General features: G+C 39.4%; 1 protein-coding gene across 4 annotated transcripts in view; it reads right to left on the bottom strand.

Moving 5' to 3' along the window:
- NR3C2 (nuclear receptor subfamily 3 group C member 2) overlaps nt 1–20,796 on the bottom strand; it is a 258,117-nt gene that overhangs the window by 23,204 nt on the left and 214,117 nt on the right. For all 4 annotated transcript variants that reach the window (XM_038754941.1, XM_038754939.1, XM_038754940.1 and 1 more), the window contains exons 7-8: nt 9,493–9,623; nt 6,338–6,495 (exon numbers count right to left, since the gene is read on the bottom strand). In XM_038754941.1, coding sequence (XP_038610869.1) covers nt 6,338–6,495; nt 9,493–9,623 — 289 coding nt within the window. The remainder of the gene's footprint in view (nt 1–6,337; nt 6,496–9,492; nt 9,624–20,796) is intronic.

Consider the following 20,796-nt stretch of genomic DNA (forward strand, 5'->3'; position numbering starts at 1 on the left):
TTTTTTGAATAGTAATAATAATAATACTGATAATAATAACAATAATGGAATTTGTTCAGCACTTTTTACGTGTCAAACTCTGTTCTAAGCACAGGGGTACATCAAATTTAATCAGGTTGGACATAGTCCCTGTCCCACATTTGGTTTGCAATCTAAGTAAGAAAGAGAACTAGTATTGAGTCCCAATTTTACAGTTTGGGAAACTGAGGCACAGAGAAGTTAAGTGACTCGTTCAAGGTCACAGAGCAGACAAGTGGGAGAGACTGGATTAGACCAGGTCCTCTGGCTCCCAGGCCCAAGCTCTTTCCACTAGGTCATACTGCTTCCCAATTTACAAACTGGATTAAGTAGATTCGGTAGAGGAAAAAACAGTCCAAGTAATAATAATAATATTAATGGCATTTATTAAGCGCTTACTATGTGCAAAGCACTGATCACAAGGTGATCAGGTTGTCCCACGGCGGGCTCACAGTCTTCATCCCCATTTTACAGATGAGGTAATTGAGGCACAGAGAAGTTAAGTGACTTGCCCAAAGTCACACAGCTGACAAGTGGCGGAGCCTGGATTTGAACCCATGACCTCTGACTCCAAAGCCCGTGCTCTTTCCATTGAGCCAAGTAGGAGTCAGTGAGTAGATCAGTCAATCATTTACTGAGCACTTACTCTTTACAGAGCACTGTACTAAGCACTTGGGAGAGTACAACATAACAACATAAAAGAAACATTCCCTACACACAGTGAGTTCAAAGTCTAGGAAAGAGAACAGGTATTGAATTCCCATTTTGCAGATGAGGAAACAGGGGCACAAAGAAGTCAAGTGATTTGACCAAGGTCACAGAGCAGGTGAATGGTGGAGCCAGGATTAGAACCCAGGTCCTGTGACTCCCAGGTTCATACTCTTTCCACCAGGCCACGCTGCTTCAAACACAATTGTCAGCTGTGTGACTTTGGGCACCTCACTTAACTTCTCTGGGCCTCAGTTACCTCATCTGTAAAATGGGGATTAAGACTGTGAGCCCCCCGTGGGACAACCTGATCACCCTGTAACCTCCCCAATCAAATCAATCAATCGTATTTACTGAGCGCTTACTGTGTGCAGAGCACTGTACTAAGCGCTTGGGAAGTACAAGTTGGCAACATACAGAGACAGTCCTTACCCAACAGTAGTGCTTTGCACATAGTAGGCGCTTAATAAATGCCATTATTACTATTATTAGCCTTAGCTCTCTTCCTCCCTTCAAGGCCTACTGAGAGATCACCTCCTCCAGGAGGCCTTCCCAGACTGAGCCCCTTCCTTCCTCTCCCCCTCGTCCCCCTCTCCATCCCCCCATCTTACCTCCTTCCCTTCCCCACAGCACCTGTATATATGTATATATATTTGTACATATTTATTACTCTATTTATTCATTTTACTTGTACATATCTATTCTATTTATTTTATTTTGTTAGTATGTTTGGTTTCGTTCTCTGTCTCCCCCTTTTAGACTGTGAGCCCACTGTTGGGTAGGGACTGTCTCTATACGTTGCCAACTTGTACTTCCCAAGCGCTTAGTACAGTGCTCTGCACACAGTAAGCGCTCAATAAATACGATTGATTGATTGATTGATTCTCTTCAAGCAATTATTAAGAATGCAAAGTTCAGGGCCCTGAAGAAACTGTAAAAACAAAGAAATGGTCCATGCTCTCTGAACAAAGAGAAAAATTCAAGAACCATCAGGGGAGCAGCTTGGCCTAGTGGAAAGAAAACAGGCCTGGGAGTCCAAGGACCTGCTGTGTGACCTTCGGCAAGTCTCTTTAACTTCTTTATGTCTCAGTTTCTCCTTTCTTTGTACTCCGTGAGCACCACATGCAACTCAATGATCTTGCCTTGCATCTACCCCAGTGTTTAGCACAGTGCTTGGCACACTGCACTTAATAAATGCTTCAATTATTATTATTAGAAATTTGCTTCTGAAAAACACAGAAATGTGATCTCACTTCAAGCTTCAAAAAGAAATTACTAACACATCTGATTTATCCCACTATAACAAAACCATCATATTCAATAATATGAAGCAGCGTGGCTCAGTGGAAAAATCCCGGGCTTGGGAGTCAGAGGTCAGAGGTCACGGGTTCAAATTCCAGCTCTACCACTTGTCAGCTGTGTGACTTTAGGCAAGTCACTTAACTTCTCTGGGCCTCAGTTACCTCATCTGCAAAATGGGGATTAAGACTGTGAGTCCCACATGGGACAACCTGATCACCTTGTATCCCCCCCTCCCCCAGCACTTAGAACAGTGCTTTGCACATAGTAAGCACTTAACAAATACCATCATTATTATTATTATTATTATTATAATGTGCTCCATAGGTACTAGACAGCGTACCTGCCATTCCAATATACTCTCCTTTATCTTTTAGTCTTTAGATTAATGAATCAATTAAGTTGCTGTCATTTAAAAGCCTTAATTGCCCACCCTTCTCTCTGATAATTTTGTTTTTACTCACCTGCGCACTTTTCTGCCTGCACACATTTACAATATGGATGGAGTGACGAAAGTTATAAGCAGTTAAAAGAGTACGTTTCTCACATAAACCATGTTATGTAAGCGTAACCTAGTTCTTTATTTAAATGATTCTTAAATCTTTATGGACTTAGAAGGAAACAGAATTTTCATTCAGTAACTAAACGAAGTCCTTGCTCTGTGCTACCTCACGGAAATCTTCACAAATGTTGACTTACTGCCTGGTGCTAATGAAAAAGCCGCAGGCAACAGTAAGGCTGTGTAAGCTTGAATATTGGAGTGGTCCACTAGGACCGTACCAACCTTCCCAGTACACTGTCTACAGGAGATAAGTATAGAGTAGACTCTAGAGGTGGTTAAGGCCATTTAAAAAAAAAACCCAAAACAAAAAAAAAGTGATGGGATTTTTTAATGGAATGTGACAAATTGAAATGTGCTGACCTGGCTTGTGGGGGCAGATAGCAAAGAAAATTTGAATCTACCTACCTATCATCTATCTGTATACATACACACACACATACATATATAGATATATAATTTATGTGTGTGTGTATCTATGTAAACACAGACCGCCAAATGCTGCAACCAAGGGAAAACCATAGTTCTCAGTTCCTGTTTTATTATCCGATTTGTTCATAGAGCACTACATATATGAATCAAGTTTTTGAACTTGAAATAATCTTCTAGAACATCAGCATGAATTAATTTGGGAATAGAAAGCCCTCTGCTTGAAATCCCTCTATGCCTTTCCTGCTCCAGTGGCTACCATTCCCTTGGGGTTTCTGAGTCTGAATGAAACCAGCGGTACTTTGAAGTGAGGCCCTGCCAGTCCTGCCTCCTTCTCTTCATCCTGGTGCCTTTCTGGGGGGGGAATAGCGGTCTCCTCCGAACCCGCCATGTTCCCACTGAGGTCACTCACCCTATATGGGCCATGCAGGAAATAGCCTGTTGCTTTGAAAACAAGATGGGCTTCTGGGTTTTAACTCTCCGGGCTCCAAAAGGCAGTCACTTGAGGTCCCACCCTACATACAGCTCAGGAGAAGGGCAGTAGGGCAGGATGTATGCACAGAATTAATGTCTGCCTCTCTTCCCCACTAGCTCCTCAAGGACAGGCCCATGACTTTTACTCTCTGTGTACTCTCCCAAGTAGCTACACCGGTGAGCAGCACCCAAAAGGTGCTCGATACTACTGCATTAAAGAATGGAAGAGCAAATGAACGAAGGATGAGATTCTGACCGTCCTAGAGGTCATTCAATCAGGAGGCCTTCCCAGACTGAGCCCCCTCCTTCCTCCCCCCCATCGCCCCCGCCTTACCTCCTTCCCCTCCCCACAGCACCTGTATTTATGTTTGTACATATTTATTACTCTATTTTACTTGTACATATTTACTATTCTATTTATTTTATTTTGTTAATATGTTTTGTTGTCTGTCTCCCCCTCCTAGACTGTGAGCCCGCTGTTGGGTAGGGACCGTCTCTATATCAATCAATCAATCGTATTTATTGAGCGCTTACTGTATGCAGAGCACTGTACTAAGCGCTTGGGAAGTACAAGCTGGCAACATATAGAGACAGTCCCTACCCAACACTGGGCTCACAGTCTAGAAGATGTTGCCAACTTGTACTTCCCAAGCACTTAGTACAGTGCTCTGCACATAGTAAGCGCTCAATAAATATGACTGAATGAATGAATGAATTTATTGAGTGCCCACTCTTTGCACAGCACTGTATTAAAGTGTTTCAAGAGGATAACATGAGAGTTGGTAGACATATTCCTTGCCCACAAGTAGCTTACAGTCTAGAGGGGGGAGGGATCTTGAGTGATAACCTTGGGCGAACATGGTGGGGTTGGGAGTGGTTGCTGCTTCCTCTATGATAGAGCAAGGCCTCAGCCTCACAGAACGTATGTAACGTATCCATGATTTATTTATTTATATTAATGTCTGACACCCCCTCTGAGCTGTAAGCTCAGTGAGAGCAGGGAACCTGTCTACCAGCTCTGTTATATTGTCCTCTCCTAAGCACTTACTACAGTGTTCTGAACACAGTAAGCGCTCAATAAATACAATTGATTCATTGACTGGTACTGGCTGGCTTACATGATGTATACTGTCCAAAGTTTACATTTTTCAACTGAAAAATGTATATGCCTTGTTAATTTTATGCCATGGGGTCAGTTTTCACATCTCCTTTTGACTACGAGAATAAACAGATATTGGTGCTACATACGTGCTGGCCCACAGAAGGAGGAAATAATTAAAAAAGGAGTAACTATATAAGCCAATTTGAGTTGCAATGAAGAGAAGCTTGAGTATAAATTTTGAAAGAAAGCCCCTTTGTTGGTTGAAATGTTCTCACACAGACAATCTGAGGTTTTAAACACAATTATGCCAGAAAAGGCTTTGCTTTTATTTTCATTATTAACTTTTATATGAGAACAGAAATATGCCTTGAAGAGAATAGCTTACTTTGTTCTAGAGATGTGCTTGCTATTATCATTTACACATAAACTTTTCCTCAAGCTCACATTCCCCAGGAAAGAAGCCACTAATTAACTGACAAACATAACCCCAAATCAAAATGTCAGCAGTTGGATTCATGAACATTTCAATGTACTACAAAAAAAATGCACAAGAGAATCGGAGATCTGGAAGTTCTCTGGAAACGCCACAGAGTTTCGGGTGTAGAACCCATGAATATGGCATTCTTTCATCACCAAACGCTAACCCCTTCATAAAACCCAGAAAAAAAAAACCCAAAAATATCTTGCTGGCACAAGATAAGTGAAAACCGATCTCTAAAGAATGAACTATTGCTTAAGTAGTAATAATACTTCATGCCTCCCACCATGCTTGTCAATGTTTTAATGAACAACAAAACAATATTTGAAAAATAATTCCATATGTAAGTTGTATAAACAAACCCCAGGCTCTCCTACAGATCTGACCTGAAGTGTACTGGAGGGCTGGTATCAAAGCTTCACAAATATGACAAATAAAACAAGAACATTTGCATGAAGCGTCTTATGAGCCACAATTCAAGACTCTCCAGGCAATGTGGATGAAACTAGGGAAAATATGTGTCCCACATCAACAAAGAGAATTTCAGTATTTCGGGGACAACAGCAAACAGACAGCAATACTGTGGACAGTGACCTCAGGTAAATCATTACCGATAAAACAGTAAGTCAATTTTGCTCCCTCCACAAAGAAAAGAGAAGCAAAGTTTAAGTTAAGAAATGACCCCAGAACTTTTTAAGTTTCATAGACTTTGAGATGAACCAAATTGGCCTTGCACCAATAACAATGTTTTTGAAATATTAGGTTGTTGCATTAACAGGAGATCAACTATTATCCAATGTAAAAGCAAACATTTTATCAACAAAAACACTTCTAAAATTGTGAATAAAAAATAGGAAACCCAATCTAACACCTGTAACAAATCTGAAAGAACTAAAGGCCAAGAGCAAACCCGAAGTTTTAGTAGCATGGAATATAGCTCTCTGATCTGGTTCTGAGGAGGAAATAGCCACACCCTTTGCTTTAAACGTGGTTTCTTCCCCTCTTTCTTTTTTTCTTTAATCTATTTTCCAATTTTCTGGGATTGCTTTTATTATTTTAAGCATTTATAAGAGGATTTCTCTATCTCCGCCCATCAGGTTACTTTTTCCCCTCAAAAACCCTCTCGACAAACAGTCAGGCTCCATGGAAGTATTTTTGTTTGATTCTTCTTGAAGTTGTTTTGCCGCAGCATTCCTTAAAAAATGCCACTCAATTGCCAATGAATCGTTCTTGCTTTTTGCCTTAATAGGTCCCGGGTGAGTTTACTTACATCGTGCATGGAGTCCAGAAGTTTAGTCAGTTGGTAGAACCGCTGCCAGCTTTGCCCAGAATTATTTGGACATTTGGTTACCATTTTCCTTAGTTCTTTAATGTAATTTGTCCTCATTTCATCAAATGCAGCTTGGCTTCTGAGGCCATCCTTGGGAACTGTGGATTAAAGGACACAGATTGAAAAAAATGTCAGCAAAATACCTTTGTTACTTTACTACCTATAAAGCATTCTTTGGCTGGTGAACATTAATTATAAAACTAATTTTGAAAATGATGACTGGTAGATACCAAAAGCTCCTAGAGCAGTTATAATATACACAAACACACACAGTAACATAGTATATACTATATAATAACAGTAATATAGCATATAGTAATAATATATGTACTACATACATGCTTATAACATGTAATATGCATATATAAGCATATATAATACATATATACATAATACATAATATATACTTCTTATATATATTATATATACATATAATACATAGTATATAAGCATATAAAACATATCATACCATATATATGTATAAGTATGTATTATAAGTATATAACACATATATCATAAGTACATATAAGCACATATTATATATTATATATATATTATATATATATATATTATATATATATATTATATATATATATATATATAAAACCCAGCTTGCACATTTTGTTCCTCTAATGCCAACTTCCTCACTGCACCTCGAACTCATCTATCTCACTGATGACTTCCCACCCATGGATTTCCCTCCGGCCCTCATTCTTCCTATTTGAAGAATATTGCCAACATTCCTGAGAAGACTTGTATTCTCATTTTCCAATGGAACTAAGACTGGAATTAAACAGACTTCTTAAAATGTAGGTGAAATTCAACAACTCTGATTTCCAGTTCAAAGAATAGAAAAACATTATCATTCATTCATTGATTCAATCGTATTTACTGAGTGCTTACTGTGTGCACAGCACTGTCCTAAGCGCTTGGAAAATACAATTAGATGTAAAGGGATGGCAAGAGAGAGAAGCTTGGGGCCATTCATTCATTGACTGTGTCCAACCTGATTACTAGTACAAGTACCTATCCCAGTGTTTGACACAAAAACACTATTATTATTATTACTATTATCATTATTGGGAATTAGGGTGAGTCCCTGAATAGCTAGCTGCTAGCTGCTCTAAATGCTAGAGGAAGCATTTGGCAATGTCACCAACAATTGGTCCTTTTAGAGAAGTAACAAGTATCCAGGATGCTGGGATGCTGGAGAAAAAGCATTTAAAACTGGACATTGCCAACTCTGTTATACTGTACTCTCCCAAAAACTTAGTACAGGGCACACAGTAAGTTCTCAACTAATACGGACTGATTATTTGATTGGCATATGAATTGCATACTGCCACTTGGCTGGGACCCTGTGTTTAACAAAATGGTTCCGCTTTGAATTTATGCTTAGCAAAATTGCTAAAAATGTAGGAGTTGATGGAAATGACAATTTGCTGGTACCAGTAAACACAGCTTAAAGGCTTAATAAATTCTTAAGGGTACACGGGAGGGAGACTGAGCATTTTTTCCAAATATAATCATTGTTTTCGATATTCATATTAATGACAATGGCCTAATGTAAATTTTCTTCTAATATTATCTTAATGGACTCACCTTTGTTCTAGATAAATCAGAAAAATCACTTTTGTGGAACAGATCACTCAATGGAATTCACCAATATTTGTGAGATTTTTGCATTTGACCTTTATTAGAGTTAATTAAACAAATCAAAACTCAGCTCCATCAAAATTACACAGGAATGAACATTAAACATTAATTTTCTAGATGCATCTTGTGACTCAAATTTAATTGAAGTCATAATAAATGGAGACAAAAGGATCCAAGCCTGGATGCTAATAAATAACTGGCTAAATCGTGACCATAATTTATATCAAAATTCATGCAGAACTGAAATTCAAAGAAATCAATTTTTTAATAAAACTAGAATCTTTAATCCAGCCTGAATTACAGAAATCAATCTTTATCCCTGAAGTTCCACTGCACCGTGGCTTTTAGGAGTGGAAGCTGCCTAAGAGACTACTCTATGGAACCAAGGAAAATGGGGTTGTCACTTTTTAATCATACAGCTAGCATCTCCGAAACAATTAATCAAAGAGTATGGTTGTTTCATTTAATCACTTCTGCCAGAAACCGGAATTGGGTGAGTGCCTTGAGGTTTAAATTGATACTGTTTCTTCACACTATGAAGTATCTTCTATATTTGTTCCTTATCTGAGCGAGAAAGCAACTCCTCAATCATGAGAAAAAATTAAAGAAAGCAGCAATGCCACTACTACCCTAACCTGGCATTTGAATACAGTGAACAGGCTACACAGATCCATATTTAAATGAATAATACTTTCAAAATCCCTCAAATAAATTGGGCATCGGTTTCTAGTAAGTAATACTTCGGATTTCTTGGGTTATATTAACAAAATCCCCTAGTTACAGAAAACCTTTGTATTTATGTCAAGTGTTATTACTTGCATTTTATTGGTGTAGCTGAATTATATTGAACCAAAACCCCAGCCAAAGTTTTGAAAAATGGAAATAAACCCACAAATAAACAGAACTCAAGGAAAACACCAATTTTTGGAAGTCTGCCCAGAACTTCTGATTTTACTTATTAAATGCAGCAGGGCTTTTGGAAATTTTCCCAAATTCTATGGGCTGGGGAAAAGGGAAAAAAAAAACAGTTGGGATATAATGTGTGTTTTCCCCACATGCAGAAGGAGCCAAAGACTGCCTTGATGTCACAATTAAAAAAGTGTTGAAATAAGTTTTTGTTGGTTCTCATGTGAATCATTATTGAAAAATAAGAATGAAACATCTCATGCTTCCCATGACAATAGAATTTCAAGAGAAATGGACTGAAACCTACAATTTCTCCAATTGGAAAATGGAACTTATTTATAACACTCTTCCTTTTCATTCACAAGTAGCTAAGAAAATGTCAGTTTACAGTCTACAAATAGTGAGTAATCTAATTTGATAACAAGAAAAACTCAACACTTGTACCTCTGTACTATCGGGATCCCTAGCTAAAATATATCCCTGAGCTAAAGTGAATATGGTCTTAGAAAATGCTTGCATGGACACTGCTTTACCTGTGCTTAATAGCAGCAAAACTTTCATTATTGTGTATTCTTCAAAGGTAAGCTGGAGGCGAACAAACTGAAGGCTGATTTGGTGCATCCCCTGGCACAGTTCATACATGGCAGATAGACGCATCTTCTCTCTGAAAAGAAAGAGGAAAATGCCAGAAAAAGTGAAATTTATTGTCCAATCTAGAATAGTACCCTAAAGTGTACCAGGACAGGAGTTTTTTGGACTGGCTCTAGAAATAGATTACCAAACATTCCCTTCTCTACCTCTTCTGCAGAACAAACTGCTGGTGCCACTCATGAGGTTATTAATGCCACCCAAAGATCATCAAAATATTTATTGAGGGCTTGCTGTGTGCAGAGCATTGTTCAATACAACAGAGTTGATAGGCATTTATCAGAATACTTAAAATCACTTCCTTTTCTGCAAATGTCATTATTTTGGTGTAATCAAGAGCAATGTTAATTTACTACATTTAATTTTAAGGACAAAATTGATCTCTGACAGAGTGGTCTATGCAGTGGAGAAAGTACATGGTATTTAAATCTCATGAAATCCAATGTAAACTGCCGTGAGGTCCCCCTTCCACATAGGGCTTATTTTAAGCTAATAAGGCAAGTCTGTCATTGGTATGGATCTAGGAATCCCACCTGAAAAATTACAAATCTCTTTCTTTTACTTATGTTTGAAAACTCAAGAAAGGCTAATGCTTCTCTCCGAGGAAACGTCTGGTCCTTTGTCTTGATAATAATATACTTAAAATGATGGTGTTTTTAATCACTTGTTTTATATTTGTAGTCCTTATCTTAAAAACAGTGATATCTATAAATAATATTGATAACAATAGTAATATTTGCTAAGTGCTTACTATATATGCCAAGCACTATACTAAGCTGGGGTAGATAAAAGAAAATCAGGTTCCACCTGGGGCTCGCAGTCTAAATAGGTTGGAGAACAGATACTGAGTCCCCATTTTGCAGACGAGGGAACTGAGGCACAGAGATGTTAAATGACTTGCACAAGATCACATACTAGACAAGTGGGAGAGCTGGAATTAGAATCCAGATCCTCTGACTCCCAGGCTGGGGCTCTTTCCACTAGACAACACTGTTTCCTTATGTTGTTTTGCTGTTTCTATTATTTGCTTTGTGTCCACCGCCATCCCCTACCCTACCTTATTTGTAGACTGTGAGCCCTTTAGGGCCCAGGGACCCATATCCGTTTTGTATTTTTTTCAAGTGCTTAGTTTAGTCCTCTGAATACAGTAGGTGCTCAGTAAATACTACTAAATGAATAAAGTTATGAATGCCTGGAAATGCCAACCCGGAGAAGCTAATCTACAGTAGGTCAGTATGCCTTGAAATTAGTGAAAATGTTTAAAAGTTTTTGCTTTCTATATCATTTCTAATCTCACGAGACTTCACTCTAACACAAGGTCAATGTAAAACATATATGTCCTGATCTGATGAAGGAAGTTGGATTATTAATTACTATCATTAATAAAGTGAAACTTTCAAAAATAAAGAAAATGTACAACTTCCTATGAACTTTTACAGATAGCTGGGATTAACAAATTAAGGCCATGCATGGTAGAACATCTGCGTAATAAAGAGAATACTGGTCCCGAATAAGGGTGCAGCTATCATTCTGTATTTTTGAATGGCAGCACTAACAACTCTCCAATGAGCATCCTTTGCCAAAAGCTCTCTTCCATTTTCTGGGAAACACAGCAAATGAAACCACTAGGATAAATACATATTATGATGAAAGTGAATTACAGAAATACAGTTTCAATAATGGAAGGCTTTCGCTAAAGCCTAGAGAAAGAGCTAAACTCCCAGAAGAGCATTACTTTTAAAGGAACATTTGTGAAAACTGCCATGAATCTGCTGCTCCAGAAAGCAATGCTGTTCTCACCTAGAATTTGATTAAGAGATTTTCAAATACTTTCATCTCCATATCTAGTCTAGGCAAAATGACGTACGCATTAACAACTGCAGGAACTTCAAAATGCTTCACTTCTGCCTTCAACTATTGCTACAATGGCACAATTTACACGTATCACGCAGCACACCATAAGTGACAAGATTGACCCTTGCCTATTTCTATGAAGACTCCATCATCATTATAAGCCTCAATAAATAGCAAAAAACATTTGCTAGTGAAACTCGGCGTCCCTTGCTAAATACATATTCAAAGCTTGAGGACTCTACCATTCATAATTTGGAACTATTATTATTCTCATACCCCAACACGCAGTTCCGTGATTTGCACATAGTATACAAAAAATCATGATTATTATCATTGATTATAGTTTTTGTTTACTATGTTCCCCATACTTAATGGAAACCACAATTAACACCATTATTATTAATCAATACCACTAATATTAATACCAGATAATAATTAATATTAATATTAATGATCACAATCATTATTATTACAACTAATAATATAACTGGGGTATTATTAAGTGTTTTCTATGTGCCAATAAACGCTGTGGTAGAATCATTATATGCAGATCAGACATAGTCCCTGTCCCAGGTGTGTAAGAAGGAAAGAGAACCTGTTCTTATCTCCCTTTCTACAGATGAAGACTCTGAGGCATAGAGCAGTTAATTATCAAAGGCTATGCAATGATGGTAAGAGGGCAATGGGGTAATAACTGGAGAGTCCATAGTGGGGACAGGGGAGAGTTTCTTTAAAGTAGGGGATACATAGGTAAGTTTGAAAGCAGTGAGGAAGGAGCCATTGGAGAGTGAGCTATTGAAGATGGCAGCCAGGGAGGAAAGAAGGTTAAAGGTAAGTTTGTGCTCAAGTGCTCCCATACTCTTCACGTGCCACAGAATGAAAACAAGAACATCTCCCTTTCCAGATCATCTACACATTAACAAGGATTATTCATGCTGGGGTGCATGAAGAAGTAAGCTGGGGAATTCAAAAAGTGGTGAAGAATCCAAGATCCCAGCCTCACATACTGCAGCATCCAACTAGAGAATAGTTCTACAGGTTGGGTTTTTTTTTAGGACAATGCTATCTTTCCATCAGAATAAAAGCTTTCAGATATAGACACTACATCTTTTTTTAAGATTAACATTCGCCAAGGGTCTAGCAAAGAAACACGTCTATCCTTAGTGAACACAATTTAATGGCAGCAAAGAAACACGTCTATCCTTAGTGAACACTATTTAATGGTAATAAGAATTTTCAAAGGGAAAATTCAAAAGAGAATCTAAACATTCTAGGTATTTCTATTTATTCCAAACTCAATTATGCTTTCGCAGAGGAGGAGGATGGGCTATTTGTAAAGACTTAAAGAGATGCAGAACGGATTAAATTATGGTGGAGGTAGAGGGAGAGTTTGCCTCTCCCAATCAGCCGAAGAAGAAGCGCAGTCGTGTGGTGTGTTCTTTCATAAGCATATGAGACATGGTGCAGGGTGACAGCAGTGATGTTCACAAGGGATGGTGAATCACAAGCACACTCAGGCCATTAAGATGTCTGCTATCATTCGATCAATGGTATTTATTGTGTGGAGAGCACTGTACTATGTGCTTGGGAGAGTACAGTACAAGTACTACCATGATCCCTCTAAATTACTCTATTTATTTATTTTGCTTGTACATATCTATTCTATTTATTTTATTTTGTTAGTATGCTTGGTTTTGTTCTCTGTCTCCCCCTTTTAGACTGTGAGCCCACTGCTGGGTAGGGACTGTCTCTATATGGTACCAACTTGTACTTCCCAAGCGCTTAGTACAGTGCTCTGCACACAGTAAGAGCTCAATAAATACGATTGATGATGATGATGACCCCTCTCCTCAAGGAGCTTACAGTCAGTCAGTCAATCATATTTATTGAGCACCTACTGTGTTCAGGGCACTGTATTAAGCACTTGGGATAATACAATATACCAGACACAGTCCCCGCCCACAATGAGCTTTCAGTGTAGAGGGGGAGACAAACAATAATACATAAATAAAATTACAGTCATGTGCACAAGTGCTGTGGGGTTGAGAGGGCGGATGAATAAAGGTAGCAAGTCAAGGCAACGCAGAAGGGAGTGGAAGAAAAGGAAAAGAGGGCTTAGTCAGGGCAGGTCTCTCGGGGAAGATATGATTTTAATAGACCTGCTACCCTTCCACCCATTCTGACCCCTCCTTAATTCTCCTTAGAGAACTGCCACTTGGGAAATGATTCTTTGCTCCAAGCAGACAGTGGCTGCTTCATGTTGAATGGAAGAGAGGGAGATTGTTTTCTCCTTTTCAGGTCCAAAGGGTGCATTAGAGTTCCCTCAGAAATTCTGAAAGAGAAAATAGAACTATTTAAGGGGAGAAAAAAGTTAACTTATGGTTGACCATTCCAGCCTCAGAAACCTCAGGGAGAGAATCCTACACTAAAGCTCCATTTGAAAATTGTCTCTTACGGGGTGGTTAAGTTAAATACATGCATGCATGTGTGTAGAATATGCTTGAGGTCCAGATTTGAATTTCTGTGTCACCCAACTCTGCTGTACTGTACTTTCCCAAGTGTTTCATACAGTGCTCACTACACAGGTAAGCACTCAGTAAGTTCCAGTGACTGATTGATAGTGTATTCTGCTTTAACAAACAGGTAGGTAAGTACTTGTGCCAGGATATACAGCCCAAACCTTACAGCTGACAGCACAAGCCACATCATTGCAACTGAGTAAATGAAACATCTTGTTGTTTGGTCAATACAGCAGATGGTCCCTGTCTTTGGTTTGTTATTTCTTTACAAAACACCATGCCCAACCTTAATTAGGATAAAAATGACTTCAATTTAAGCATTCAAATCATTCCAGCTGTTTTTGATGTTTTCTTCATAGCCTTCTGCCCCTGATAAAATCTAGAACACTTACAGGAAAGGCATTTTCCTAGTGGGAGTTTTGATCCAAGTCATTATTTTTGATAGTGTTTACCTCACCTTTTTTCCATAGCAAGGACAAATCTCAAAGGATGACTTCCAGGAATCACTGCGGATGTGGTTTCGTGTTTTGGTTTCCTGAACTAATGTATAAATGGAAGAGGTTTGTTGTCCAATAATCTCTAGGACACAAATTTATTAAAACCTTAATAGTTCTATGCAGTAAATTCGTAGTCCTATCTGAAGGCTAATTTAGTGTTCTGTTGTCACCTTAATTGATGTCCTGGATAGAATATGTTTTCAAAGAACTGTACTCTTTGGCTACACAATTCCACTGAATGCAATTGAATCTCATGGAAAAAATAATAGGTAGCAATCTAAAAATTTAGAAGAGACCTAGTTTCCTAAAGGACAGGTATACAATTGACAAGAATTACATATTTCACAGAATCCTACAGTTGCAATGAAGTAAGTTATGTACTTTAAGGGCCCTTAAAGCTATAGTTTTACTAATCTTAAATGGAAAGGAAAGAAAACAGATTTTGAAGATTTTTCTTACCTTTGACCTAAATTAATTATTCTGGGACCTGTTTACACCCTACCACCATATGACATATTCACATACTGATTCTGAAAAGTAAGCCTTATAAAAGGAGATGTTTGATTGATTGGTTAGCAAAGGTTTACAGAGTACACCCTCTCTGAAAGTACTTGCTGAAATTCTCTTTGGGAGAATAACCTGAAGTACTAGTTGGTGGCAAAAGTCTGCAACATAAGCAATTTTTTGAAAAATGACACCTTAGTAATTTTCAATACATAAAGAAAAGAGAGTAAAAAAACTATAGTTGGGGCAGTAGTTGACAGGTGCTTAGAAACATACACTTCTCCGCAAGAGCCTTCAATGATAATCTCATTCCTCTCTGCATCAACCATTCACCAATTCATTCATTCAATTGTATTTATTGAGCGCTTCCTGTGTGCAGAGCACTGTACTAAGCGCTTGGGAAGTACAAGTCGGCAACACATAGACATGGTCTCTACCCAACAATGGGCTCACTCCTCACTCATTATCCACTCTTTTCCCACTACACTTCAGCTTGCTTTTTCTCTCAAGCTCATCTATCCACTGTGCCTCAGTCTCATCTCTCCCCCAGTGCTCATGCCCTTCTTCCTACCCGAACTACCCCTTCAAGTTCATCAGACTTGAGTTCTCCCCGTCTTCAAAGCCCTTCTGAAATACATCTTCTTCAAGAAGACTTCCCTGCATCGTATCTCTTTCCCCCAAGTTACATCCCTCCAACTACCACTTCCATCGGTCACTCCATCAATGGTATTTATTGAGCTCTTATTCTGGGCAAAGCACTGTACTAAGCACTTGGGAGAGCACACTACAGTAGAGTTGGTAGGCAAATTTCCTGCCCTCAGGGAGCTTACAGTCTGGGGGGGGAGACAGACATTGAAATAGATTACAGATAAGGGAAGGGGCAATGTATATGGATATTTACATAAGTGCTGTGGAGCTGGGGTGGGGGGCATGCGAGTGAGTGCCAAAGTGCCTAAGGGATACAGACCCAAGTCATAATAATGGTATCTGTGAAGAGCTTACTAGGTTCCAGGCACTATTCTAAGCACTGGGGTAGATACAATAATGATCGGGTTAGACACAATCCCTGTCCAACATAAGGCTCACATTCTTAATCCTCATGGTACAGATGTACCATGAAGTACCATGTACCATGTACCATCATGTACCATGATGTACCATAAAGAAGTGAAATGACTTGCCCAAGGTCACACAGCAGACAAGTTGGGAGCCAGGATTAGAACCCAGGTCCCCCAGGACCATGCTCTATCCACTAGGCCATGCTGCTTCTAGTCAACTGCATAGGCAGCGCAGAAGGGAGGGTGAATAGGGCACTTTCACATCAACTATGCACGTGTGCACTAACAGCCATGTATAACACTTCTGTACATAACAATCAATGGTATTTACTGAGCATTTACACTGCACTGCCCTAAGCACAGCCCATCTATTATTTAAGCACTAACTTGCACCTATTCAGTTCTTCCCCCTTTATATACATTGTTTTACGGTTTCTCTCATTAAGTGGGTTGTAGCCTCCTTGAGAACAAGACTCTGGTCCACCACCTCTCTCAAGCACTTAGTAAAGTGCCATATTCTGTACACAAAGTGCTTTTGTAAGGTCCTTGAAAAATCTACAGAGGTTTTGGTTTTACTCCTTCATCTTTCCCTGTATTGGTCAGGCTTTTCTAATATTCTGTGTTTTATGCTAAGCTGTTCAGGTGCTGTTTGGGTGATTATATTCTTCAGTATCGTGTCCTGAAGGATTTTGGCTCGCATCTGTTCAATACTAGAAAGCAGTGAGACATTCCAGTGTATACTCAAAAAACCTCTGGAGGAGGATGATAAAGGTACCATCTTTGAGGTTTGAAGGCATTTCTTTAGTGTTCCATATTAAGGAGGAACTTGCGCAGACAAATACCTGGGGACTAGGTCTCCTCCTTGCTTTCAGCTATTTGCAGAAATGCCATCAGATCCCAGTCATTTTTCATGACTGAGTGCAGAAGTTGCTTCCTCAAAGTTGCTGCCAAAGAGGGATGAGAATAACTCTAAAGTCTTTAAGACAGGTATTAGGCTACTGCTATTTGCTGATGATTACACTCTTGAGAACATTAACAAGAAGAAAGGCAAATAATTATCAGTTACCTTGCGGAATCAGCACGGGGCAATGAATTAAGAAGACAAATGAGATGATGTACAAAAAATATCTGGGGAAACTCAATCCGCAACTAAATAATTCCACTGACCATCTAGAACTAAATTTTGTACTGAACGCTGCTACTTAGTAGTATACTACCCAATAAATCAAAGAAAAACAAAGTGATAGAAAACAAAATTTAAAAGGACAGCATGGGTTTTGGAGGATTGACAGACAAGGGGCAACAAGTTTCATAGCGAGTTGAAGGTTTATAAAGTTATAGTAGAATTCAACTTCGATATGACAGTGAGTCCTGCTAGAGAGGACATCCAGTTTCTTAAGTAATTTCACCAGCACCACATCAAACGGCAAGACAACAACCAGATCCTGGAACAATAAGCTCACCAGATCTGAGGCAATGATCATGCCCTCAGAGTTTTACTCGTCAAGTCATTTTGGGAAACTGGATATCTGCTGGTCAAGCAATAACATGACATATTAAATAGTGGATTGTCCAAAGGCCAACAGAGCAGGCAGAACCAGTCTGGTAGAATGCAATCAGCAGAAGGCTTGTTCTACTTGAGCAGAGGGTATCAAGAGACATCCTTGAAAACAGGGACAGGTCCTTTGTAGAGCAAATGCAACCACACTAAGGAACTCTCTTAAAAGGTACACACTGTGGACACGGTGGCACATCGTTCTTTTCAGCCACACTCTCGTGGATGGACATGATTTCACTGTCAGCGTTCTCTTCAAAAATTAGACACAGCTACTTATTTCTGTGGGAGGGGAATATGATCCTCCTGTATGAACTGGTGGGCAGGCAGGATCGGGGTAAAGTTGAAGCCATTCACTGGAGCAGGGAGCATGCAGAAACTACCATGGTGACTTTAAACTCCTACTCTCCTCTCTCCAATGAATACATAAAATAATCCTGGTTACAATAAGCAATCATATTTATTGAGTGCTTACTGTGTGCAGAGCGCTGTACTAAGCACTTGGGAGAGTACAATACAACAGAATTGGCAGACACGTTTCCTTCCCACAATGAGCTGAGAGCCTAGCAGGTATGTATACCCCATTTCACAGAAGAAGAAACTGAGGAACAGAGACGTTAAATGATTTGCACAACATCACACAGCAAGAAAGTGGTGAAGACAGGATTAGAACCCAGGTCCTTTGACTCCGAGGTCCACGCCCTCTCTAGTAAGCCATGCTTCTTCTCAAATAGTCTTATTCAGTTCTTGGGAAAGTCATCAAGCATGCAACAGGAAACAGTGCTGGCTAAGGGTTCATTTTACAGCTTCTCTGGAGAAAAAACTTTCATTTTTCTCCTCCCCACCATGTTAGGAGTGAAAACTGTACTTGAAAAATATGCAAAACTTTATCCATTTTATTTAGCACATAATAGCCATCATGAGGATTTTCTGTTAAAATAAAGCCCTGGGTAGATGTTACCACGTTAACGCTGAAGGTGGCCTTTGTATTTTTATAATATGGGCCTTTATAGAGCACAACAAATGGGAAAAGAAAAGAAATTGCTACATTTAACTTTCAGCAGGGATTCTGACATATCTTTAGGACAAAGTACAATACTTCACATGTATACAAACTTTTCATTGAAAAACCATTCAGCTTTCATAAACTTAAGCCCTCTCTTGGCAGAAAATGTATGCTGACCCCTATAAAAGTATCATTACACTCTTGTTGTCACTTACTGGTACAGTAAGAATGTTCTATTGGTAGCAACAATTTTCAGGGCAATAATTATAAGAAAAATGAGGGCTTAATAGACTGTTAGATTTAAAGAATGACAAATACGCACTCCTAAATTAAACACTATGAGATTAAATATATTGCAAACTATATCATTAATATTTTCTGTGTTTTAGCTAAAAAAATCCACCAAATACCAAGTAGAATCAAAGTCCTCTCACCATGATGGAGGTTCTCTTCATCACCCTCCAAATACATATAACTGAAACAGATAAATCTGACAATTGAATACGCAACTCTTTCTCCCTTATGATTAACTACTCTTAAATGAGAATACCAGAAAAGGCTGCAGCATCTAAAGGTCACTAAGAGGTGGCTGCACTTTTACAGTCTGTTATACAACTAATATTGATGGCCACAGATTCCTAGAGAAATCTATGAGACTGATGGCCACAAAATACGTTGTTTACCGAGAAAAATGCACGCAATTCATTAAACCAGAAAAATAGATGCCTACTACATACAAGCACTAAATTATTTTAAATGAAGGACACAATTTTTCTATAGCTGCTGGGCTATATTTGGCCTAATGATAAATTAACCTACTTTTAAAAAATCTACCAACACATATTATGCCTACAGCTGTTTTTGATAATAGAAAATGGAGTAAACGGTAGCTAACAACCAGAAAAATACCTGAAGCTGTAGATCAGGAAGCTCTCTTTTTAAATCCATCTGAGGGGTAATCGTCTTCCATGTAGTAGGCATCTATTTTTCTGGTTTAAAGAATAGTGTGGCACCATGAATCACGGCACCATATATGGTACAGGATAAATGCAATGGGGTACAGCGAGAACACGACTGGCGGGAACGAGAGACTATGGATGGCGCAACCAAGCCACTCGTGCTATAGTCAATAATCAATTCCTTCTGATAGATAGGGTCACAGAACGGAATCCTCGGAGCCAAAGCTCATCTGTTCTTCTCAGCGGAAGACTATCAGACTACAATACTATGAGAGCTTACCGATTCTGCTTCAAGAATCCCGATTAATAGATACTATTTCAAACTTTTCTTTTCCACCCTCCAGTTCTGTCCCACCATTCTGCTGCTGCCCTGGGAGCAGGAAGAGAGGGCCTCACGGTACATTTCATGCAATCTGTGGCTTGGGCTTGAAAGGAGTCTCCGTGCAGAACAGTGTACTGGCTGAAAATCCACAACCTGGTAAGGTCCTGCCTATGCTAGCCTGGCCTGGACCTAGTCCTGGTTCTGAACTAGGGAAGGACTGGAGCAGAGCCAGAAGTGACCCAAGACATTGGGTTTGGCCCTGTGTAATTTGCTGCTACTTGGATGGCCGGGCGTCGTATCACCTTCAGATTCATCCTGGGCTCACTGCCAGCTAGCTCAGTGTCACCTTAGCCCTTGTCCTAATGGGGAGCTACACAACCAGTCTCATCCTGATGCTACTGGTTGCGTGCCAGCTCAAACCTGTCCCAGGTGCTCGGGACCTACAAAATCTGTGGACTGTACTTGGGTAGCCAAGGCCCTGCTGACAGGACTCCTGAATCACTCAATGTAAATCAACAGCACACTCAAGGGAGTACCCAGAAGGGAAGTGATCATATTATCCCAATTGATCTGTTTCTTTTGTCGACTGCAACAAAAAAATGTTAGTATTAAATCCTCATTTTTTCCCATGGAATTTGGTAAGCGCTTCCTATGGGCCAGGCACTGTACTAAGCCCTGGGGTAGACAGAAGAAAATCAGGTGGGACACTGTCCATGCCCCACATGGGGCTCATGGTCTTAATCCCCATTTTACAGTAAGGAATCTGAGGTACAGGTTAGTTAAGTGACTTGTCCAAGGTTACTCTGTGTGACCTTGGGCAAGTCACTTTACTTCTCTGTTCCTCAGTTACCTCATCTATAAATTGGGGATTATGTCCGTGTGGAAAAGGGACTGTGTCCAACCTGATTAGCTTCT

This window comes from Tachyglossus aculeatus, chromosome 12 (genome assembly GCF_015852505.1).
Source record: "Tachyglossus aculeatus isolate mTacAcu1 chromosome 12, mTacAcu1.pri, whole genome shotgun sequence".
Lineage (NCBI taxonomy): Eukaryota > Metazoa > Chordata > Mammalia > Monotremata > Tachyglossidae > Tachyglossus > Tachyglossus aculeatus.